The sequence below is a fragment of the Chiloscyllium plagiosum genome, chromosome 4 (assembly GCF_004010195.1).
Source record: "Chiloscyllium plagiosum isolate BGI_BamShark_2017 chromosome 4, ASM401019v2, whole genome shotgun sequence".
Taxonomy (NCBI): Eukaryota; Metazoa; Chordata; class Chondrichthyes; order Orectolobiformes; family Hemiscylliidae; genus Chiloscyllium; species Chiloscyllium plagiosum.
The window spans coordinates 98988525-99013551 of NC_057713.1; the positions used below are offsets into that span (position 1 = coordinate 98988525).

A 25027-nucleotide genomic window follows, 5' to 3' on the forward strand; every position below is an offset into this window, starting at 1 on the left:
CAAGATGGCCGCCCAGACCTCCCAGCTGGAGACACGGGCTGCTCTTGTCACACCGCCGCCTCCTTGTTCTCCTGTGTGACGAATGACGTCAGCTGGGGATAATATGGCGGCGGAATCTTCCGGGACAGGACCGTGAGTAAAAGGCGAACAAACACATCCCAGAGAGACAGTGGATGTTTATTATATACTGTACATCTATACCCACAGAGAGTGAATGTATAGAATATGCTGTACATCTATACCCCAGAGAGAGAATGTTTATTATATACTGTACATCTACATCCCAGAGAGAGAGAGGGAATGTATTATAGACTATACACCTATACTCCAAAGAGAGTGAATGTTTATTATATATTGTTCACCTGTGCAACGGAAAGCAAGTGAATGTTTATTAATTACGGTACACCTATACCCCACAGAGAGAGCGAGAGAGAATGTTTATTATATACTGTATACCTATATTCCAGCGAGACTGAATGTTTATAAATATTGTACATCTATACCCCAGAGATAGAGTGAATGTTTCTTAATTACTGCACACTTATACCCCAGAGAGACAGTTAATGTTTATTATACCTGTATACTGTACACCTATACCCCAGAGAGACAGTGAATGTTTATTATATACTGTACACCTATACTCTGGGGAGAGTGTGAATGTATAGTATGTACTGTACACCTATAGCGCAGAGAGTGAGTGAATGTTTATTATATTCTGTGCACCCACACCTCAGAGAGACTGAATGTTTATTATATACTGTGCACCTATACCCCAGAGAGACAGTGAATGTTCATTAAGTATTGCACATCTATACCTCAGAGAGAGAGTGGATGTTTATGATATGCCATACACTTTTGCCCCAGAGAGGGCATGAATGTTTATTGTATACTGTTCACCTAGACAACAGAGAGAGTGTGAATGTTTATTATATACTGTACACCAATACCCCAGAGAGAGATTGAATGTTTACTATATACTGTACACCTATACTGCAGAGAGAGAATGATTGTTTATTAAGTATTGTACATCTGTACCTCAGAGAGAGAGAGAGAGAGAGAGAGATAGAGAATGAATGCTTATACTGTACACTTATGCCCCAGAGAAGGCATGAATGTTTATTGTACACTGTTCATCTTTACAACAGAGAGAGTGAATGTTTATTATATATACCCCAGAGACAGTGAATGTCTATTGTATAATCTACAATCATACTCCAGAGAGCGTGAATATTTATTATATACTATACCCCAAAAAGAGAATGAATGTATTGTATATACTGTATACCTAAACCCTGGAGAGTGAAAGTTTATTATATACTGCACATCTACACCACAGAGAGCATATGAATATTTATTATATGTTGTACAACCATAGCCCGGAGAGAGAATGGGAATGTGTATTATATACTGTACACCAATAGGTGTACAGTACATAATACATTGAAAGTGAATATTTATTCTATACTGTACACCTTTACTCCAGAAAGAGAAAGTGAATGTTTATTATATACCGTACATCTAGTGAAGAAGGCGTCTGGTATGCTTTTCTTTATTGGTCAGAGTATTGAGTACAGGAGTTGGGAAGTCATGTTGCAGCTGTACAGGTTATTGGTTAGGCCACTTTTGGAAGATTACATGAAGTTCTGGTCTCCTTCCTATCGGAAGGATGTTGTGAAACTTGAAAGGGTTCAGAAAAGATCTACAAGGATGTTGCCAGGCTTGGAGGATTTAAGCTATAGGGTGAGGTTGAATAGGCTGGGGCTGTTTTCCCTGGAGCGTCAGAGGCTGAGGGGTGACCTTATAAAGGTTTATAAAATCATGAGGGGCATGGATAGGATAAATAGACAAAGTCTTTTCCCTGGGGTCGGAGAGTCCAGACATAGAGGGCATAGATTAAGGGCGAGAGGGGAAAGATATAAAAGAGACTTAAGGGGCAACTTTTTCACGCAGAGTGTGGTACATGTATGGAATAAACTGCCAGAGGAAGGGGTGGAGGCGAGTACAATTGCAACATTTAAAAGGCATTTGGATGTGTATATGAATAGGAAGGGTTTGAAGGGATATGGGCCAGATGCTGGAAAGTGGGACAAGATTGGGTTGGGATATCTGGTCGGCATGGACGAGTTAGACCGAAGGGTCTGTTTCCATGCTGTGCATCTCTATGACTCGATGATCTATACCCAGAGAGAGAGTGAATATATAATATATACTGTACACCTACACCCCAGAGAGAGAGTGTGAATGTTTATGATATACCGTACACTTACACACTAGAGAGGGCGTGAATGTTGATTATCTACTTTTCACCTATACAACAGAGAATGAATGGATCTTTATTATATACTGTACACCTATACCTCAGAGACAATGAATGTTTGTTATAAACTCTACAACCATACTCCAGAGAGAGAGTGAATCATTTTTATATACTATACATCTATACTCCGGAGAGACAGTGAATATATAGTATACACTGTACACCTATACCCCGGAGAGAAAGTGAACGTTTATTATATACTGTACATTTACACCCCAGAGAGAATGGGAATATGTATTATATACTGTGCACCTATACCCCAAAGAGAGTGAATGTTTATTATACTGTACACCTATACCCCACAGAGAGTGAATGTTTATTATATATTGAACAGCTATACACACAAAAGAACGTGAAAGTTTATTAAATACTGGACTGCCATACCCCAGAGAAAATATGTTTATTATACAGTGTATACTGTCAGAAGTCCCACGTCACCGGATTGCAGTCTAACAGGTTTATTTGAAATCAGAAGCTGTTGGAGCACTGTTTCTTTGTCAGATGTGGTCACCTCTGACATTGTCCATGCCAGTCCAACACCAGCACCTCCAAATCAGGATTATTATATACTGGATAGCGATACCCCAGAGATTGTGAATGATTTGATTTGATTTATTATTGTCATATGTACCTAAGTACAGTGAAAAGTTTCATTTTCTGTGCAGTACAGCAGATCATAACATGCAAGACACAAAAATAATAGGGTGATTGAACAGAGCAAGGAATACAAAGTTATGGCGGCAAAGAAGGTGTACAAAAAGCAAAATCAACATTAGATTTGACATTTGAGATGTCCATTCATTTGTCAGTGGGGAACAGAAGCATCAAGGTTGTCATATCTAGAGGTGTAGCCCGAGTTATTGCTGAGTTAATGGCTTTAGCCCCTGTAGTAATATGGATTCTACAATTGTCCAACCTCAGAATTTCACTGCAGAAATTGGTGACCATCCATAGTTCACACTCCAGACTGCTGTCCAATAAGTCCTGCAGCATGGCAAATGAATATATAAACATCTGGTGAATACAGGTTTTGGTATACACCGCACAAAATATTACCCATCACTCTAGTAGTCTAACCCTTATTGGCATAAAATTCACTCAAGAGGAGGAAAGCAACAACAAACTGCCATTCCTAGATGTCACAGTAGAGCGAACAGCCACAAACAAAACTGCATTAGAACATTATTTCAATGAGCCACCATTTACTGCAGCACAGAGGAACTACGAAGAGCAGAGGAAAATCACCTATACAGTGTATTCAAAAAGAACGGGTACCTAATGAACACAGTTCTCAGCAAATAACCAAACAAGCAGATAAACATGTCCAGAAACCCTAACCACTCTCTGCAACATCAAAGACATCTCGGAAATGACTGCTAGACTACTCAGACCTCTTAGCATCATGGTAGCCCACAAACCCACCAACACACTAAAACATCAGCTAGTGAACTTGAAAGACCCTATAAGGATAACAAGCAAAACTAATGTCATTTACAAAATACCTTGCAAGAACTACATTGGACAAACAGGCAGAAAACCAGGCACCAGGATATAGGAACATCAACGAACCACAAAAAGACATGATCCACTCTCACTAGTATCTTTACATACAGGACACCACTTCAGCTGGGACAACACATCCAATCTAGGACAAACCAAACAGACATACACGCGAATAGACACACATATAGACTTGGATCCCATTTACTACTTCCTGAGAAAAAGAACAGGAAATAACATCACCACAGGTGATAATGTCACCAACCCAAGGAAACTAAACACATAAATAAAAAGCGGGCCATACCACCAGTGCTTCACTGGAGGCTCACTGATGATGTGACCTAGTATGGTGACGAAACGTCTAAAAACAAACCTTACAGTTCAGTGAGCAAATCTACGTCCAGAACCTCAATCTGATCTACAAATCTTCTCAACTTGTTAACTCTAATAATAGCAGGGAAGAAACTGTTTTTGAATCTGTTGGTATATGTGTTTAAGTTTTGTATCTTCTGCCTGACAGAAGAAGTTGGTAGAGATTTTAACCTGGGTGAGAAAGGTCTTTGATTTGTTTGGTTATGATGATAGTGTTGAATGTGGAACTGTAGTCAATAAGTAGGAGCTTGAAGTTTATTATATACTGGACAGTGATGCCCTAGAGAGAGAGAATGTTTATTATATACTGGACAGCAATACGTCAGAGAGTGGGAATGTGTATTACCTACTGGACTGTGATATCACAAAGAGAGTGAATGTTTATTATCTACTGGACAGCAATACCTCAGAGAAAGCAAATGTTTATTGTATATTGGGCAGCAAGAGAGTGAATGTCCACCATATGCTGGACAGCTATACCCCAAGACAGTGAATGTCTGATATATATTGGACAGTGACACCCCAGGGAGATTGAATGTCCACTGTGTATCAAAAGATAATACCTGAGAGAGTGAATGTGGACTATATACCAGACAGCAGTGTGTGTGAATGTCCACTATATACTGGAGAACGTGAGGACTGCAGTTGCTAGAGATCAGAGTCGAGAGTGTGTTGCTGGAAAAGCGCAGCAGGTCAGGCAGCATCTGAGGAGCAGGAGAATCAACGTTTTGGGCATAAACCCTTCATCAGGAAATGAGGCTTGTGGGCTGGGGCTTGAGATAAAAGGGAGGTGGTGGGGTTATCAGGAAGGTAGCTGAGAAAGCGATAGGTGGATGAAGGTGAGGGAGAAGGTGATAGGTCAGAGGGGGGAGTGATGGACAGGTCAGGAGGGCGGTGCCGAGTTGGAGGCTTGGGAATGGGATAATGTAGGGAGAGGGGAAATGAGGAAGCTGTTGAAATTCACATTTATCCCGTGTGGTTGCAGGGTCCCAAGGCAAAATCTGAGGTATTCTTCCTCCAGGTGTCGGGTGGTAACGGTTTGGCGGTGGAGGAGGCCCAGGACCTGGATATCCTTGACGAAGTGCGAGGCGGATTTAAGTGTTCAGCCATGGGGTGGTGGGATTGATGGGTGCGGGTGTCCCAGAGATGTTCTCTGAAATGATCCACAAGAAAGTGTCCTGTCTTCCCAATGTAGAGGAGACCACATAGTGTGCAACAGATGACATTGGTAGGGTACAGGTAAATCTCTGACAGATGTGCAAGGATCACTTGGGGCCTTGGATGGAGGTGAGGTGAGGGGAGTGGTGTATGCACAGGTTTTGAACTTCCTACTGTGGCAGGGAAAAGTGAAATGAGTGAGGTGTGGGCTAGTGGGGGGCTTGGACCTGACGAGGGAGTCGTGAAGAGAATGGTCACTCCAGGACCCTGATAAGAATGGGGAGGGAAGTATATCTTTGGTGGTGGGATCCGTTTGGAGATGGTGGAAGTGGCAGAGGAAGATGCGATGTATGCGGAGGTTGGTGGGGTGGAAGGTGAGGATCACGGGGGTTCTGTCCTTATTGTGTTGGGAGGGGTGGGGTTCAAGGGCAGTGGTGCATGGAGTAGAGGAGATGCGCTAAAAGGCATTGTCAACCATGTGGGAAGGTAAGTTCCGATCTTGGAAGAAGGAGGCTATCTGGGACTTTGAGGTCAATATGGTCATCTTGGCAACAGATGTGGTGGAGGTGGAGGAATTGGGAATAAGGTGTTTTTACAGGAGGTAGGGTGGGAGGATGTGTAGTCTATGTAGCGGGAGTCGGTGTAATAGGTGTCTGTGATTAGTCGGTTGCCAGAGATGGTGATGGAGAGGTCCAGAAAGGGGAGGGAAGTGTCCGAGATGGCCCAAGTGAATTTGAGGTTGGGGTGGAATGTGTTGGTAAAGTTAATGAATTGTTTAACCTCTTCATGGGAGCATGAGGTGGCGCTAATACAGTCATCGATGTAACGAAGAAACCGCAGGGGGGTGGTGCGGACTGTTTCCCCCCCCCAACCCCAACCCCCTCCCTTTTATCTCTCAGCCCCCGGCCCACAAGCTTCATTCCTGATGAAGGGCTTATGCCCGAAACGCCGATTCTCCTGCTCCTCGGATGCTGCCTGACCTGCTGTGCTTTCCCAGCAATGCACTATATACCAGATAATGGTACTCCAGTGAGAGGAAATGTCTATGATTTGGTGAACACCTTTACCCCAGGGAGAGTGAATGCCCACTGCCTACCAGAAGGTGATACCCCAGGGAGACTGAATGTCCACTGTACTGGAAAGAGCGGACAGCAATATCCAGAGAGTGTGAATGTCCTCTGTAAACTGGACAGTGATACTTCACAGAGACTGAAAACCATATACCAAATACTGTATACCAGTTTGTGATATTCCGCAGATACTAAATGTCTATTGCATGGCAGGAAACAATACCCCATTCTATACACTAGACTGCAGCACCCAAAGAGAGATGAATATCCACTGTAAATCAGTGATATTCAATAAATACTAAATGTCCATTGGATAACAGACAGAGAGACTCCAGAATGTCCACTGCCTATCAGAAAGGAATACCCCAAAGAAACTGTATGTCCATTCTATAGACCAGATAGCAATACCCAGAGGGACTGAATGTCCACTATATACTAGACAGCAATACCCCAGAGAGTCTGAATGTTCAGTCAAGAAATCAGGCAGTAATATTCCAGAGGGACTGAATGACCACTTGAAAACTGGGCCATGATACCCTTTAAGAGGCTGAATGTCCCCTCGAGAAACCGGACCATCATTGACTCAAGTTGGTTTGCATTTCCACTCAAGAAACTTGACATTCGTAGTCCAGAAGGAGACTAGATATCCAGTCTTATAGATTAGATTAGATTAGATTAGATTACTTACAGTGTGGAAACAGGCCCTTCGGCCCAACAAGTCCACACCGCCCCGCCGAAGCGCAGCCCACCCATACATTTACCCCTTACCTAACACTACGGGCAATTTAGTATGGCCAATTCACCTAACCTGCACATCTTTTGGATTGTGGGAGGAAACCGGAGCACCCGGAGGAAACCCACGCAGACACGGGGAGAACGTGCAAACTCCACACAGTCAGTCGCCTGAGGCGGGAACTGAACCCGGGTCTCTGGCGCTGTGAGGCAGCAGTGCTAACCACTGTGCCACCGTGCCGCCCACAAACTGGAACAGTCAAAGACCAGAGTGAGATTGAATATCCATCTAAATTCCAAACAATCACAGTCCATTGTGAGACTGCGTATCCAGGGTTTATGCCATATGGTTGTAGCCCAGAGTGAAACTACATTCTATTACTGGACAGCAATGCTCCAGTAAGAGTGAATGTCCACTCTGTTCTTCATGTGAGGCACAATAGTGATATGCCTGTCCTCGGATGCTGCCTGAATTGCTGTGCTCTTCCAGCACCACTGATCCAGAATCTGGTTTCCAGCATCTGCAGTCATTGTTTTTACCACAATAGTGATATGATTGTTCTTGCTTGAGATAAGTGCATACTTGAGTAGCACTTTTACAAATGATTTCATCTCGCAGAACTGATATTGCACGTACAATAAGACACGTTTCTCAATCTTTAACTCCTTTCTCTTGATAGGTTAGGATGGCTTCTCAGTTGGCTGCCTACTTGGTGTCCCACTTCTTTGTCTCTTCTCGAGGATGCTGAGAGTAAAATGTTACAGGGTAAGGAGAGATTATCTATTGAACATTCTTCATAGATTTTGCTGAGTCCTGATTTAAGAATATGAAACTGTGGCTGCATTTACAGAGTGCTGGTCCTTGTAATGCTTAATATATAGTTGGTGGAAATCAGAAATTAAAACAAAGTGTTCGGAGTACTCAGCAGGTTATGGCAGGATTTGTGGAGAGAGAAACAAAATTAGTGCTTCAGGACTGTTACCTTTGATTAAAAGAGGAGAAAGTTAGAAATATGATGATTTTGAATAACTGGTGGATGGAACAAGATCAAGACGAAGGTCTGTGTGAGGATGAAAGAGAGAAGAGATTGAATGACAAAACTTAGTCTTCCAGAACCAAAGAGAATAATGAAGTGGGAAGGAAAGAAACAAAGAACTAAAATATCTGCCCAGAGTGCTACTGTATGCTATTGACTGAAAGAAAACAAGCAAACGACAGGAAAAATAAATAAAATAAAAAAGTTATTATATTTAGCTCCTGCTTGCTTGCCAGTTGGTTTCATAGTTGAGATTGTTCTCTAAATCATTGCAACCAGAGCAGCAGGTTTCATGTGTTTAAATAGCTAAGCAGGTTTTCCCCTGTACTACTGCTACTTTTTAGACCTGATGAACCATCCGGGTCATTAATGTCCTGCGGGGAAGAAACTGCCATCCTTACCTGGTCTGGCATACATGTGACGCCAAACCCACAGTAATGTGGTTGACTCTTAATGCCCTTTGGGGAATTAGGGATTGGCATTAAATGCTAGCTGAGTTGTTGATACCCTCATCATGTGAATGAATTTTTAGAAAAGCTACTTCTCTTTCTACTCTTGCTTTAACTTGATTGACTCCAACGCTCCCTTTGCTGATCCTGACTCTGAATCTGCTGTTGAAAATGTGTTGCTGGAAAAGCGCAGCAGGTCAGGCAGCATCCAAGGAGCAGGAGAATAGACGTTTCGGGCATGAGCCCTTCTTCCTGAAGAAGGGCTCATGCCTGAAACGTCGATTCTCCTGCTCCTTGGATGCTGCCTGACCTGCTGCGCTTTTCCAGCAACACATTTTCAGCTCTGATCTCCAGCATCTGCAGTCCTCACTTTCTCCTCTGAATCTGCTGTCCCATCTTTCTTTGCATTAACCAGCCAGGCTTGCTTCACTGTGTTAAGTTGACCATGTCATCTACCCTGTGTATCAGAGGTGAGGTGTAAGAGGGGGTGGAGATGGGGAGAATATGTGTTTTGGAGGGAGGGGAAGGTGGTTATTGGAGTGGTGTGTGTTGGAGGTGTTGCAGGAGTGGTAATGTCAATGGATTTGTAATCCAGAACACCAGGCTAATGTTCTGGGGACATAGATTTGAATCCCACAGTAACAGATAGTGAAATTTGAGTTAAATGAAAATTGATTAGTCTAATGGTGACCGTGTATTCACTGTTGATTGTTGTAAAACCCCACCTGATTCACTAATGTCCTTTAGGGAAGGAAATCCGCTGTTTTTACCTGGTCTGGCCTTTATGTGACAGATTCACATCAATGTGGTTGACTGTCTCCAGGCATTTAGGGATGGGCAATAAATGCTGACCAGTAATGCCTACATCCCATGAATGAATTTTAAAAAAATAATGCCTGACTCGAGACCTCCGAAACAAACTTTCTGCCCTGATCTCCATTATAGCAAGCGGGTACCAGGAGGGAAGAGAAAACACTTCCAAGGAGTTCTCTAAGCCTCCCTGAAAAGATGCAATATCCCCATCTTCTCATGTAATCTCTTGCTGAAGACCGCCCAAGCTGGAGAAAAAGCATCCATGAAGGTTCAAACCAAATTGGGCATCACTGACAGGCATAGGTGGAGGCCAAGTGTAAACAGCGGAAGGTGTACAATCTGAGCATCCCTTCCACCCACCTGCCCTATCTGTGACAGGGAGTACAGACCCACTGTTGGTTTGTTCAGCCACCTTAGGACCTGTGGACACCTGTGGAGTGGAAGAAACTCATCTTCACTCTCAATGGACTGCTTAAGAAGAAGATTGTGTTTAATTTTGAGCATCTAACCTTAGGGTAGATATAGTGTCTGGAAAGATTGTTGAATATCCATTTACTGGGCTGTTGCTCGGGACAAAGGGTGGTGACCTATGGTGAGGAGTTGGTTAAACCTGGGTTAATTTCCTGCCAGAGGTGAGGGTAATATGATTGACCTTCTAAAAAACATTGACTGAATAAATGAGAAATAACTCTCTCCACTCAGGTAACTCAGAAGCCACAGATATAGTTTTAGAATTTGAGGTAAGGTGGTGAGCAGTGAAACCAGCAACCTTTCATTATGTAAGAAATTAGAGGGATTTGGAATACTAGTGCCAGAAAGTCATCAATGCAGAATTAGTTAAGGTGTCTCAGTGCAATGCAAACTTAGGCGGCACGGTGGCTCAGTGGTTAGTGCTGCTGCCTCACAGCACCAGGGACCTGAGTTTGATTCCTGCCTCGGGTGACTGTCTGTGTGGAGTTTGCACATTCTCCCCGTGTCTGCGTGGGTTTTCTCCGGGTGCTCCGGTTTCCTCCCACAGTCCAAAGATGTACAGGTCAGGTGAATTGGCCATGCTAAATTGTCCATAGTGTTAGGTGCATTAGACAAGGGTAAATATAGGGTGGGCGAACAGGGCTGAGTGGGTTACTGTTCGGAGGGTGGGTGTGGACTTGTTGGGCTGAAGGACCTGTTTCCATATTGTAGGTAATCTAATCTAATCTTAGTAGAAAGTAAGGGAGAAGTGATTTATCTGTTTCAAAAGATAGACCCACTGATGGTTGAATGGATTCATTGGGCTAAAAGATGTAGTCCTTTATTTTTGTGATACATCTTGATTAAGACTAGAAATTAAGATCACTAATAGTAAAATGAACATCATGTGTTCTCCTTTACATTGGGGAGACTGGACGCCTCCTAGCAGAGCGCTTTAGGAAACATCTCCAGGACACCCGCACCAATCAACCACACCGCCCTGTGGCCCAACATTTCAACTCTCCCTCCCACTTTGCCAAGGACTTGGAGGTCCTGTGCCTCCTTCACCGCTCCCTCACCTCCCGATGCCTGGAGGAAGAACGCCTCATCTTCCGCCTCAGAACACTTCAACCCCAGAGTATCAATGTGGACTTCAACAGTTTCTTCATTTCCCCTTCCCCTACCTCACCCCAGTTCCAAACTTCCAGCTCAGCACTGTCCCCATGACTTGACCTACCTGCCTATCTTCTTTTCCACCTATCCACTCCACCTCCTCCCTGATCTATCACCTTCATCCCCTCCCCCACTAACCTATTGTACTCTATGCTATTTTCTCACCACCCCCACCCTCCTCTCATTTATCTCTCCACCCTTCAGGCTCTCTGCCTGTATTCCTGATGAAGGGCTTTTGCCCAAAACGTCGATTTTACTGCTCCTTGGATGCTGTCTGAACTGCTGTGCTTTTCCAGCACCACTCTAATCTAGACTCTGGTTTCCAGCATCTGCAGTCATTGTTTTTACCTCATTAATTAATATGTCAGACCAAGATATGTTTTTGAGGACAGAATTAAAGCAGGTATGCAAATATTTAATTATGACAATACTGAAACAAAAAGAAATGTCTATGCAAAAAGGACGGCACGGTGGCACAGTGGTTAGCACTAATGCCTCATAGTGTCAGAGACCTGGGTTCAATTCCCACCTCCGGCAACTGTCTGTGTGGAGTTTCCACATTCTCCCTGTGTCTGTGTGGGTTTTCTCCGGGTGCTCCGGTTTCCTCCCACAGTCCAAAAAAAAATGTGCAGGTTAGGTGAATTGGCCATGCTAAATTGCCCGTAGTGTTAGGTGAAGGGGTAAATGTAGGGGAATGGGTCTGGGTGGGTTACTCTTCGGAGGGTTGGTGTGGACTTGTTGGGCCAAAGGGCCTGTTTCCACACTGTAAGTAATCTAATCTAATTTTTAAGAGCGGCACAGTGGCTCAGTGGTTAGCACTGCTGCCTCACAGCACCAGGGTCCCAGGTTTGACTCCAGCCTTGGGTGACTGTCTGTGTGGAGTTTGCACATTCTCCCCATGTCTGCGTGGGTTTCCTCCAGGTGCTCCCGTTTCCTCCCACAAGTCAAAGATGTGAATTGGCTATGCTAAATTGCCCAGAGTGTTAGGTGCATTAGCCAAAGGGAAATGGAACTGGGTGGGTTACTCTTCGTAGGGTCGGTGTGGGTTTGTTGGGCCGAAGGGCCTGTTTCCACATTGTAGGGAATCTAAACTAATCTAATCAAAATATTTGGCAATGGTTAAGTAGTGGAGAGAAAAAATATAATGGTTGTTCTGAAGTTATTTCTAGACTCAGCAGAATGCTTTCTCACATTATGGAATTCCATCATAAACAAGAGTACATTGTATCAGTAGAGGAACTAATCCAGCCCAAACTCTACTGAAAATGGTCTCCTACCTTGTTTGTCTCTGCTTTCAATTCTGCCTACACTGAAAAATGTATTTAAACAGATCTTTGTTTAGAAAAAAATACAGGAGGACCGATTGATTAGTAGGTTAAACATCGAGTTATCTTCTAGTATGGCATCCAAACATGTTCATTGCATTCTAACCTGTTGAATAGAATGGATCTATATTCCCTAGAGTTCAGAAGAAAGGTGACCGTGGGGTGGGGGAAGGGGCTGGACTTAGATGCTGCAAGATTTTTGCTTTAACTGGAGAGTCACTCCCAGGATAAGGGATTAACTGTTGAGGACTGAGATGAGGAGGATTGTGACTCGTTGGAATTGTAGCAGAGATCTAGGGATGCTCAGTCATTGAGAATGTTCAAGATTGATATCAATAGAGCTGCCTTCTTGAATTGCTGCTGGCCATATGGTGTAGATACAGCTACAGTGCTGTTGGGGAGACTCCAGTGACAGTGAAAGAATAGCTATTTAGTACCAAGTTAGGAAGGCTTATGTCTTGTGTCCTGTGCTTCCAGATGGTTTGCTGTCAAAGAAGCCTTATAAAATTCCTCCAGTTTAACTTGTATCTTGTCACTTTGCATTGGTATGGAAGGAGATAACATTGAAGGTAGTGGATGGATTATCAATCAAATAGTCCTCAATAGTCTTGAATTTCTCAAGTGTTGTTGGAACTGCAGTCATCCAGGCCAGTGCAGGCTTGTGCCTTGTTGATAGGCTTTGGGGAGTCAGGAGGTAAGTTATTCACTGCAGGATTATTAGCCTGTAACTTGCTCTTTACCCACAGTATTTATATGGCTGGGCCTGGTCAGTTTCTAGTCAACCTGAATCCCTAAATCCAAGATAGGTTGCTGATTCATTAGTTTATTGTTTGACTAATTTGTTAAGTTCGGAAAGGGAAAAAAAACCAAATCTGACTGATTTTAACTACTTTACATTTTGCAGGTGTCAGAAGTAAATTTACGAAAAAATATATTACGCTACCAAGTGGCAACAAGATATGGACACTAATGTTCAATCAGGACACTCATAACAAAACTCCACTTGTTCTGATTCATGGATTTGGAGGGGGAGTTGGACTTTGGACTTTGAACTTTGATGCACTTAGCATACAACGCACTGTATATGCTTTTGACCTTATAGGTTTTGGTCAAAGTAGTAGGCCTCATTTCAGTACTGATTCTGTACTGGCAGAAACACAATTTGTGGAGTCTATAGAGGAATGGAGAGCTACAGTGGGAATGGAGGAAATGATTTTGTTGGGACATAATCTTGGAGCTTATTTGGCTGCATCATACTCAATTAAATATCCACAAAGGTAGGTAGAAAACATTTTGTACAAATAACAGTTTATAATAAGGTGCAAATTTGGAGGGTTTTGTAAGCAGTTTTAGTAAATCTATAGTTACTAGTTATCACGAGCACTGGAAAAGTTGAAATAATTTCTTTGCTGATGATATTTCCGCACATGAAATGTAACTTCTGTCAAGGTGTAGGCTGTAAATTCCTGTGCAGACCCAGTTAGTGAGCCGTAGATCCTCCATCATTCGTCATCAGTACTGTTTGTATTGCGCTTTCAGTGTTTATTATTCAAATGTATTTTTTCCAATCAATTTGTGAGGGTCAGCATCGGAGCTCCAGTGGTTGATAACCTGACAAACCTGTTGAAGAATGAGAGTCAAACAGGAACTGAAACTCAAAATGACAACTTCCAATTATGAGGGATAGAAAAAGCACACTAAGAGTAAAAATAAAACAAACATTCAGCTGCTTTATAAAATTCAACACTAAATAACAAAGCTGTTCTTTAGGATGAGGATAAGGTTAATTAAACATCCTGGCCAGTGGCAGCTTCAGAGGAAACCATAAGTCTGTTGTGAGAAATGAAGGACCATACCTCATATTGTGACAGCAAATATCTAGGAAAAAATGAGACATTGACAGCAAGGAAGCAAGAATAGAAAAGTCCTTCCTTGCATGTTAACTTAAGCTTCCCATCCATATAGGAAACAAATCAATCAGAAATTTAAAGGTAAATAACCGAGAATGAGAGTTGAAGGAAGGGAACAAGGAAATTACTTACACATTAACTTTTATTAAGTACTAGACAAATAGTGTTACAAAAAGTAGTTCTGCCTATCCCTAGTAATAATTTCTTTCTCTCCTCAGTCTTCACCAAAAATTCAGCTCCCCTTCACATTCACTTCATCCCTCTCTCCCTCCCTAACCATTTTGTAGTGCTTGATTAATTGCAGTATTGATTCCTTGCTCAACCCCAACTAGCCATTAAGTCCCACATCTTAAACAGTACCAAGATCATCACCTTCTGTCTCTGCACTATTTCCAGTTTACACCCTTAAAATTAGAGGAGTCAAATTAGAAAACACTTTTCCAAACATTGATAGAAATCTGGTATCTCTCATCCCAATAGACTATATTGGAAGGGCTGTTGGAGTTTTCGAGACTGAGGTGGATTTTTGTTTGATGAAATGTCCATCACGTTCAAGAATCATACAGACGGCAGAAAGTATTGTGATCAAAACAATCCTGTTTTGGTGGAATGATTTGATGATCTCTGAACAGTGCTGATTTTATTCTTTCATGGGATGAGGGTGTCACTCACAAAATTAGCATTTGGTACCAATTCCTGATGACCCTTTAACTAAGTGGCCTATCAATTCAAAGGACAGTTAAGAATCAACCATGTTGTTGTGGGTCTGCAATCAATCGTAAGTCAGACTGGGCGAGAATGACAGAATTCCTTTTCTATATTAGCAAAACAGGTGGGTTTTTAACCATCATCCATAATTTCCACCAGCTGCCATGGTGGGATTTAAATCCATGTCCTCAGAACATTAGTTGGGCCTCTGGATTACGAGTCTAGTGACATCACCACTATGCCACCATCTCTGTGATTGTTGTCCAAGTTACACTACAGATAGTCAATTACAAAGTATTGATGAATGAACACCAGTGACACATCAACAAGAAATACAAGATCAATGCTTGTAGCAGTTGGCATCCTTTCCTACTGACTGTTTGTGCAATTCTATAACATAAATGCAAGGAAGAAAGAGAAAACATGTTCTTGCTGGTTCGTCCAAATCACCATAAAGTCACTTCAATTAAAGAAAATGGTGGCATGGTTAGGAAAGCTTCGCTTGTAGGCAAAAGTGAGGACTGCAGATGCTGGAAATCAGAGTCTAGATTAGAGTGGTGCTGGAAAAGCACAGCAGGTCAGACAGCATCCGAGGAGCAGGAAAAATCGACCTTTCGGGCAAAAGCCCTTCATCCGGCCTTCATTCCTGTTGAAGGGCTTTTGCCCGAAACGTCGATTTTTCCTGCTCCCCGGATGCTGCCTGACCTGCTGTGCTTTTCCAGCACCACTGTAATCTAAGCCTAGTTTATGGCTGAGGGAGCTTCTGATGAGACTGTGGATGGACTTTTAATCTAAAGTGTATTTTACACCTGCCCATATTGTTGATTTGAAAGGAGAATAAAACCTGGCAAAGCTGTAAATTCAAAAACATACCAAATCACTTTTAGTTCCTCATTGGCAGGAAAAGTTAAATTATCCCCAGATTTTAAAGACCAATTATTTTACCATCAATAGAGCTTTCACTCACTTAATGCAGTCCCTTCTTTTGTGTTTCTCATTTTTCTCCTAGTTCTATGTTTTGTTTTATGTTAATCCCTAAATTATTACTGTATCTCCTTACAGTACTGTTTTCCTGTCTTCCGCTTTCTTTTTATCTGTTTCTCTCTGTTTTAGTGTCTTTCGCACTCCATTTCTGTTTTACTAATATATTGTTCTGTTTCTCTTTGTGCCTCACCAGCACCTCATGTTTCTCACCTTAATTTCTGCATGTTCCTCTTTTTCTCTGTCTTATGTGTCTCTCACCCCGCTTTCCTGTCTTGGATCCTGGCTGTTGAGCTCAGTTTTAGAAAGCACAACAAAGCTGAAATTTCATATTGTACTTGCATATGTTACAGGTTTGAACCTACACCTATTTATCTAGCAGTTTCTAATCATGTTTTAGTACAGTGATAAAACCTGAATTTCAAAGTTCAGCTTTGGATAAAGCTGAATTGGAAAGACCTGATGCAATTTACCTTTAACAGTTACAAAAGGCATTTATAATTTTATCAATTAAGTTTTATTTTCTTCAACTTCCTCATTGTGTCCTTTCTGTTCCTTACATTCTGCATTTGTGGGATTATTTCTTCTTAAATTTCACACTGCTACTATAGAGGCATTGAAGAGGTGCTCTGTAAGCCTCTTTTCTAACTTTGGATAGCTGTAGATCAACAGGTAAATCTTGTTTGAGTCAGAAGGTCATGGACTCAAGAAGACTCCCATTCTAGAGACTTGAACACAAAATCCAGGCTGACAATCCAGTGCAGTACTGAGGGAATGTTGCACAGTTGGAAGTGCCATCATTCATACAGGATTTTAAACCAAGGTCCTATCTGCTCTATCAGGTGATTGTAAAATATTACATGGAATTATTTTGGATAAGCGCATAATAGTTCTCCCCATTGACCTGGGCCAATATATATCCCCAAACCACGTTACAAACGTTAACTGGTCTGTTTCTGTGTGCTAACTGACTGCTGTGTCTCCTGTGTTGTAACAGGGACAACACTTCAAAAATCAACTCAGTGCTGTAAACTGCTTTATTCTTTAACGGGATGTAAGTGTTCCTGACCCATCCTTAATTGTCCCTGAAATTAGTGGTTTGCTAGGCCATTTCAGAGGGCAGTTAAAACTCAGCCATATTACTGTGCATCTGGAGTCACATGTGCAGGCATGAGTGGATAAGAAAGGCCAAGTTCTTTCTCTAAGGGACATTAGTGAATTAGATGGGCTTTTGTACAATCAATATTAGTTTGATGTTACCATTACTGAGACCAGCTTTCAATTCCAGGTTTGTTAATTGAAGTGAAGTTCTACTATCTGTCAAGGTGGAACTTTAAACCCATGTTTCTAAAGCATTTACCTGTTTTTTTAGATTGCTGATTCAGTGACAGTACTGTTCGGCCACTATCTCTTCTTGTGAAAGGCCCTCTAGAAATACAAGTCTTTAATTATGGAAATCACACCTAATAGCTTAAGTTAAGCAGATGTGAAAGTGGCTATTGTGGAGACACATAACAGTGAATGGATCTGTTTTGTTTAGGGTAAAGCACCTTATTTTGGTTGAGCCATGGGGATTTCCGGAGCGACTGAACCATGGAGAACAGGAGCGACCAATGCCAATCTGGATAAAAGCCCTGGGTGCAATCCTCAGTCCCTTCAATCCATTGGCAGGCCTTCGATTGGCTGGACCCTTTGGTAAGAAAGCATCAATATGCAACATCCTATTTTACACCAGAAAATTCACTCTCAGCTGTACACTAGCATTGGTGGACAATGTTACAGGAGTAATTAACAAGGATACGTGTCTGAATGCAAGAAAATGTGTTTTAACTTTCATACTGGAAGTTATTCTCACAGAAAATGTGTAGCTACAATAAATGCCATATTCCATAATGATAAATTTGATTATAGATTTTATTCTGCTGTTTCCAGATTGTGGCTTTATTTACTTTACAATTTAATGATTGAGAAATAGGCCCTTTAGTTCCATTGACTCCATCTGGCTCTCTTTATCATAAACTATACTCAGCCTATGTAACCTCCTTGGGAAACATTGCATCAAAACAGCAAGAGACCATTCAGCCTCTTAGCATCTCTCTTTAATTCATGATTGATCTGTATTTCACATCTACTTACCTGCCTTTAGTCCATATCCCTATATCCCTTAATAACAAAGGTACGTCAGTGGTGAAATATTTCTTAATTTATCACAGGTCCAATTCTGGTTCAGCGGTTAAGGCCAGACTTCAAACAAAAATTCTCCTCAGTTTGTGAAGATGAAAGTACTGTCACCGAGTATATTTATCACTGCAATGCCCAAACTCCCAGGTAAACACCAGAGTTATCTGTGCTGATGTTTTTTTATTTTTTTTTTTCTCTAGCGTGATTGTTTCCTCAATCTTTATGGCATATGTTTTGAACTGAACCATAAATTTCAGTAATGACAGTTGTGTCTATAAATTCGAAAATTTGGAATTGTTGTCCTTGAAGAAAAGAAGATTGAGAGGAGATTTGATAGAGTTGTTCAAAATCACAAGGGGTTTTGGCAGAGTAGACCAGGAGAGACAGTATCCGTTGAGGGGACAGGGGCAGTCTAGAAGCATTTGACACTAATTTCATTAGTTAGCAAAAGACTCAATGGTGACATGAGACAAAACTTTTTATGCTGTAGGTAGTTAGGATCTGGACAGTGCCTGACAGTGTAGTGGAGGCAGATTCAGTTGTGGATTTCAGAAGACAATTAGATTATTATCCGAAGAGCAAAGAATACAGAGCTATAACTAAAGGGGGAGGGTGTAGCATTAAGTAAGTTGTCATTGCACAGAGCCAGTGGACACAACAGGCAAAATATTCTTTTGCCTGTAACTATTCTCCAATTCTATGAACTGCTCTGGCAATGAGAAGTAAACCCGTTTACCAGGGTAAATTGAGTTTAAATGTAATATCAATAGATATGAGATTGGTTTTGGTTGTGCTAACAAAATGCTAAAACCTCAATATTCAAGAAGTAAAGTAGTCAGGAATTTATGACTTGCACTGAGCTTCGTTCAGATCATGAAAACTGCATCTTTCATTAATTATTCAATATAAGGACTCAGATACATTTTATTACTGGGAAATCGTAAAGTTGTTATAGTATAGATAAACTTTTAAATCAGTGTTTACCAAACTATTTTCCAATCTGAAACAATTTTGACACTTGAAAGTAATGTGACCACCCCCCACCGTGGGGCATGCAATAACAGAACAGCAATAAAACAACAGAGTAACAGTCCCATTGTACGCCTCTCCCCAACACACATACATGCACACAACGTAATCAGTTCCTAATAGGATCCAATTGAAAATTTAAATGGAATAAGATTGTGTTTTTTCTGTAGAATAAGCTCATTCTACTTCAGTAGTGCAGCAGTATAGTTCACATTGTACGATATGACTCGGGCAGGTGGGGAGGAAGAGACTGAGAGATGTCGTAGACAAAGCCAACTGCAGACACTGCCTTTGTGTTAGTGCAGGACACACTATCAGAGGAGGGGAGCATGACACCATTTGTTGTTTCATCAACATGAATTGGGTCTTTTTGAGAGCTCATCCATATTTGCATGGTATGATTGCTTCCTCCTAGCTATATTTTTTACTCTTTCATTCACAACCCATTTCCATCAATAACCAGTTTCTTTTTGCCATGTCCTCTGCATTTAAATTCATTATTGACCAGAGTTTCCAGGGAATAGAAGATGTCCCAAGAATTTGTTGTCTTGCTGGCCATTCTCATCATAGACAACTTGCTCAAAATTTGTTGTTCTATAATTAGAATATACTGCAGTTTCTAAACAAGTCGCAATCCCTCTGACTAACCACTCTCTAACCATTGATCAATCCCCAGTATTCATTTTGGGCTCACAAAAACAGATTGAGGAATTAAAATTGGGACACATAGGGAAAAGATTTGGAAAGCACTGGGTTAAATTTTGACAATTCTTCCATTCAGATACTATATGAATTGTTACAGCTATCACTGAATTGTTCCAACTCGGAAATGGTATAACATAACAAGCTATTTAAATTCCTCTCAATAGTCAACACCTGATGGCTATATAAAGTTTTGCACACCTTTCAATCCACCCCAGTTGAACAGCAGTTATGTGAGAACAGAAAGAAAATTGTAGGTGTTCCCTATCAAGTTTTAATTTTTCACATGTTTTTAGTGGTGAAGTTGCTTTCAAGAACATGACTATACCTTATGGTTGGGCTAAACAGCCAATGCTATTGCGGATCAATCAGATACAAGAGGACATCTCCATCACAGCAATTTATGGAGCACGTTCTTGCATAGATGGCTATTCTGGAAAACAGATCAAAGCACTAAGACCAAAATCCTCCGTCAACATAATAGTAAGTAAAAAATTCTATATTTTGTTTCAAAATCTTCACATTCAGGTGTCAGTTTGAGAACCCATTACGCCTGTACGCAGTTCGTCAAGAATGGAAAAATGAAGAGACCTTTGGAATTTGCTGCTAACCTCCATTTTGTGATCATTTCTGTGATAGGAGAGGGTCAGTACAAGAAGCTCCCAAGTGAAATAGATTACAGCTTTGAATGCTATATCCAGCCTGCCATACTCCTGTGTTCTTGGCAGCTAGACACCCAAAGAGTGGGAATTAAATGGGAATTTATGTCAACGTAGCTTTTTTTTAAAAAAAACTGCCCATTTGTCTTTTTTGTTTATGCTTTGCTCTGCGGAACACTGAGTAGTTTCACACTGACAGAAACAAGCCTGGAAAAATTACCATGTAGAACTTCCGTGCCGATTTAATTCATTTCTTTACAGGAAGGACTGACCTCTACACCCAATTCTCTGATCCATTGATCTTGTCTTTCCCTTCATACTCACATACAAGGAACTGACTTCAGCTTTTCTGCTCCGAGACATGTCATGCTCACATATAAGCAATGAACATTTGAATAAACTACTAAAATATGTTGGGATTTCATTCTTGATCTTTTTCACTAATAAAACCCCCTTTGTAGGCTAATGGAACCGTACCAGATCTCGTAATCTCTTCTAGTTTCCCTTTATTGTAACTTTGATTTCTGTCTCAACCTTCCTTTTTTTGGGGATATGAAAGCCAGTTTGTATTTGTATTTAATTTGACCAAGAAAGGTTCATTTTCTGACCTCCTTTAGATTAGATTAGATTCCCTACAGTGTGGAAACAGGCCCTTCGGCCCAACAAGTCCACACTAACCCTCCGAAGAGTAACCCACACAGACCCATTTACCCCTGACTAATGTACCAAACACTATGGGCAATTTAGCATGGCCAATTCACCTCACCTGCACATTTTTGGATTGTGGGAGGAAACCGGAGGAAACTCATGCAGACACGGGGAGAATGTGCAAACTCCACACAGTCATCCAAGATGGGAATTGAACCCGGGTTGGTGCTGTGAGGCAGCAGTGCTAACCACTGAGCCACCATGATTAAAGTGAAGTTGGGACTTAAACCAGATTAACTTTGATTTTATTCATTGGCTAGTCAAGCTTGTGAGCTTCAAGGCCTATTCTTGCTCTTATTTCTTAGGTTCTTATCTACGTTATGTACAAACATATGAAAGAAATCTGTCCTTAAAAAGATGCAGGGATCCTTTCTCAAGGCTTTTCACTTTTTGTTTAATTACCCAGGAGCTTGGGAACCTATGGTGTCTTTTTCTTTCTTCATGACAATACCTTCACCACTTCGAGTTTATTGTCAACTAATTATCATACTTTTCTCATGTAATATAATTGTTATGATTGCAATTTGGAATTCTTACATTTGTCCTGATGAGTTCAATATGAAAATCTTCGACAATATGCCTTCCTTTTCAGTGATCAAACAAGCAATTAAGTCATTTTCTAGAAAACCCATGGGGTTAAATCAAGGCCTGAGAAGTTCAGACTAGAGAATTTGAACAAAATAACTTTTAGAATTGGAACATGATTCTAATTAATTTCTGGAACCAAAATGTTCAAATCACCAAGGTTGCTTTACCAAATGAACAGTAATTCATTTTTTTAGTGTTATTAGTTCAAACCACATGCATATTCGAAACTTCTGATAGTCAGGTTCTAATCAGCCACCTGAGGTCAGCCTGATTGTTTGATGTTTTACAATTTACCGTATTCTTAGATTTGTTAGACTATAATGAGGTCCTTCTTTTCTGTCACAAACATGGCAGTTTTCGTTACAAACCACTTTCCTTGAGAAGTCTTTCATACACGTCTTATCTCTAGAAAACACAACTGCCTTGATGATTTAACAATTTTAGCATCAGCTATTAGGCAGAATCATCTGTTAGTTCTAAAGGTAATTTTGTTCTAAGACTCCGGTCTGAATTTTCGGGTGTTTTTTATCCTTGGGAGTTATCCCAGAGAACAGTGGAAGCTTGCTGTGAGCAGTCACTGCATGCTTCCTACATTATAAATCAAGAATTTCTTTATTCACTGCAGAGTGGTTTAGGACTTCATGAAGTTGTGAAAGGTATGATAGAAATGCAAATTTTTTTTAACAGAGTTAAAAAACCCACAACACCAGGTTATAGTCCAACAGGTTTATTTGGAAGCACTAGCTTATAGATAAACTGATGAAAATACTATTTAAAAATTACAAGGGAGTCAGGACACTTTTCCAGAGTCTTGGAAAGATAGGTTGATATTCCTGGAAGCAAGGAAAAATGCTACCTGCTTTTGAAAGTTATATACAAAAGCTTAGTTTGTTTCTTTCATTTTATTTATTCAAGGAGTGAGAAAAAATGTCCGTTAATATGTGACTGTATTTGTTTGCTGTTAGATCATTTGGTTTTCATATTTTGAATTAAGGCTTCTGGATTTTTTTTTTGTGGTCTGAAATATAGTCTTGTAGAGGAATTAAACTAATCCATTGTTTAAAAGCAATTAACAATGGGGCTTGTTGGCTGTTGATCAAGCATACTACAAACACTTATAAATCTCATAGGTCAGATGGATACTCTGAAAGCTTCATAAAATGTAACAACTTTGATGTAAAGTTGCATTAAATGTCAAAACTAGAAATTGTTCAATATATGTTGTCAGCATTAACACATTTGTCATTCGTTTTGCTTTATAGGCAATTCGAGGTGCAGGCCATTATGTGTATGCTGATCAACCAGAAGACTTCAATCAAACAGTACTGGGAATCTGTAGTACTATAGACTAATAGCTGTACCGAGAATTTACTGTTGTGTACTTTAACAATCACAACACCAAGAATCTGCATTCCTGTACGTTGCCAATCAGACAGTGCTAAGAATCTGCAGTTCTGTATATTAATCATTCAATCTTGGATTTCTATAGCACTTCTAACTAACCTCTGCATTTCTAATTCAAAATGTAATGAATGCAAGCAAGGAAGTCAATGTAACTACATTAGTTTAGCATCAGAAGTTGCATAATTCTTTCTGAAACTTTGAAATTCAAACTGAAACTCATGCTGATTTCTTTCATCTTTGTTGAAACATTGTTTTGAACCTATTTAGTATTATTATACCAAGTTTTAGTTTTGATTACCTCTGCCATTGCAGTATTTAATTGTGCAATATTAATTCTGATGTCTTAACTATTTAATATATTTGTACAATTTTAATGGTCTGATTACAAAGATTTTTGCTTTGATTGAAAATGTAAAAGCTTTTAAGAGAAATTTATTAATTTAAATTTACACTTAAAATACACCTTAGACAACAGATTATTTCAAAATATGTTTTGCCCTAGTCTTCTGTTCATTTTCTCTATATTATTTGCTCGCATAAGTGAAGTCACTGCACTCCATGAACACCCTGAGGCATTTCTGAGAAATTTGATAAATTGCTGTGTCACTGAGGATCTTTTTATGTCTTAGTCGAAGATTGTGGTAACCAATTGCTGCTCAGTTCCCTCTTCCAAAGAATTCACAGCAAGAATCACATTCTATTGATACTTTGATCGGTGTCTGTAATTGGCTGTCTGTAGACACTTCTAGCACCAGTTCAACAATCAGAACTCTGCATTAAACTTCAGAAGGATTTCAGTAATGTACATCACCTCTGTTTAGAGTGAAAGATGAAGATAAAACATCTGATATCCTCAGTAACAGAATAGCACTCCTATTGCTGGAAGCTAACCTATGGTCATTGAACATTGCTTTCTGCTTTCTTTCAGTCTGATGGACTGATTGGACATTGCCTTGGCCATGGCAACAACAGGACTGCAATGAGAAACATAGGCAAAAAGTATGTTCTGTAGATTGTAAGCCAGTTATTAAATGTAATGAAAGGATTCATGCATCTGTGTGCTGCAGAGATACATGTTATGGACCAGGCCAGACCCCTCAAAACATTTCAAGGAGATAGTCCCAGACCCTAACTTTTCTAGTTGTTTTAAGCAAGTATAAAGTAGATATTCTAAGAGTAATGCAGTTGTCCCAGTTCTAAACAAAACAGAATTTATTTATAGGTTACTGAATGAAACACAAACAAAAGAGAACTGAATTTAGAATAACTTAATCTATCTAAAAAAAAAATCAACTCTTATCGCAACTGAATGATGCTGTTCCAAATATCTGCAACATCCCATAACACCCTTAGAGTCATAGAGATGTACAGCATGGAAACAGACCCTTCGGTCTAACCCGTCCATGCCAACCAGATATCCCAACCCAATCTAGTCCCACCTGCCAGCACCCGGCCCATATCCCTCCAAACCCTTCCTATTCATATATCCATCCAAATGCCTCTTAAATGTTGCAGTTATACCAGCCTCCACCACATCCTCTGGCACCTCATTTCATACACGTACCACCCTCTGCGTGAAAACGTTGACCCTTAGGTCTCTTTTATCTTTCCCCTCTCACCCTAAACCTATGCCCTCTAGTTCTGGACTCCCCGACCTCAGGGAAAAGACTTTGTCTATTTATCCTATCCATGCCCCTCATAATTTTGTAAACATCGATAAGGTCACCCCTCAGCCTCTGACGCTCTAGGGAAAACAGCCCC

General features: G+C 40.7%; 1 protein-coding gene across 1 annotated transcript; it reads left to right on the plus strand.

The window, feature by feature from the left end:
• Nucleotides 1–27: 27 nt before the first annotated feature.
• On the plus strand, nucleotides 28–24378 carry abhd5a (abhydrolase domain containing 5a). The gene is made up of 7 exons (XM_043688722.1): nucleotides 28–132; nucleotides 7830–7915; nucleotides 13301–13673; nucleotides 17536–17690; nucleotides 18209–18323; nucleotides 20204–20390; nucleotides 23125–24378. Exons 1-7 carry the CDS (start codon nucleotides 83–85, stop codon nucleotides 23212–23214), a joined length of 1056 nt encoding a protein of 351 aa, XP_043544657.1. The 5' UTR covers nucleotides 28–82; the 3' UTR covers nucleotides 23215–24378.
• The last annotated feature ends 649 nt before the right edge of the window (nucleotides 24379–25027 follow it).

Coding starts and splice junctions, on each gene's coding strand:
- abhd5a (XM_043688722.1), top strand. CDS start 83: ATGACGTCAGCTGGGGATAATATGGCGGCGGAATCTTCCGGGACAGGA. Junction 133..7,829: donor GAATCTTCCGGGACAGGACC/GTGAGTAAAAGG, acceptor TTCTCTTGATAG/GTTAGGATGGCTTCTCAGTT. Junction 20,391..23,124: donor AATCCTCCGTCAACATAATA/GTAAGTAAAAAA, acceptor TTTGCTTTATAG/GCAATTCGAGGTGCAGGCCA.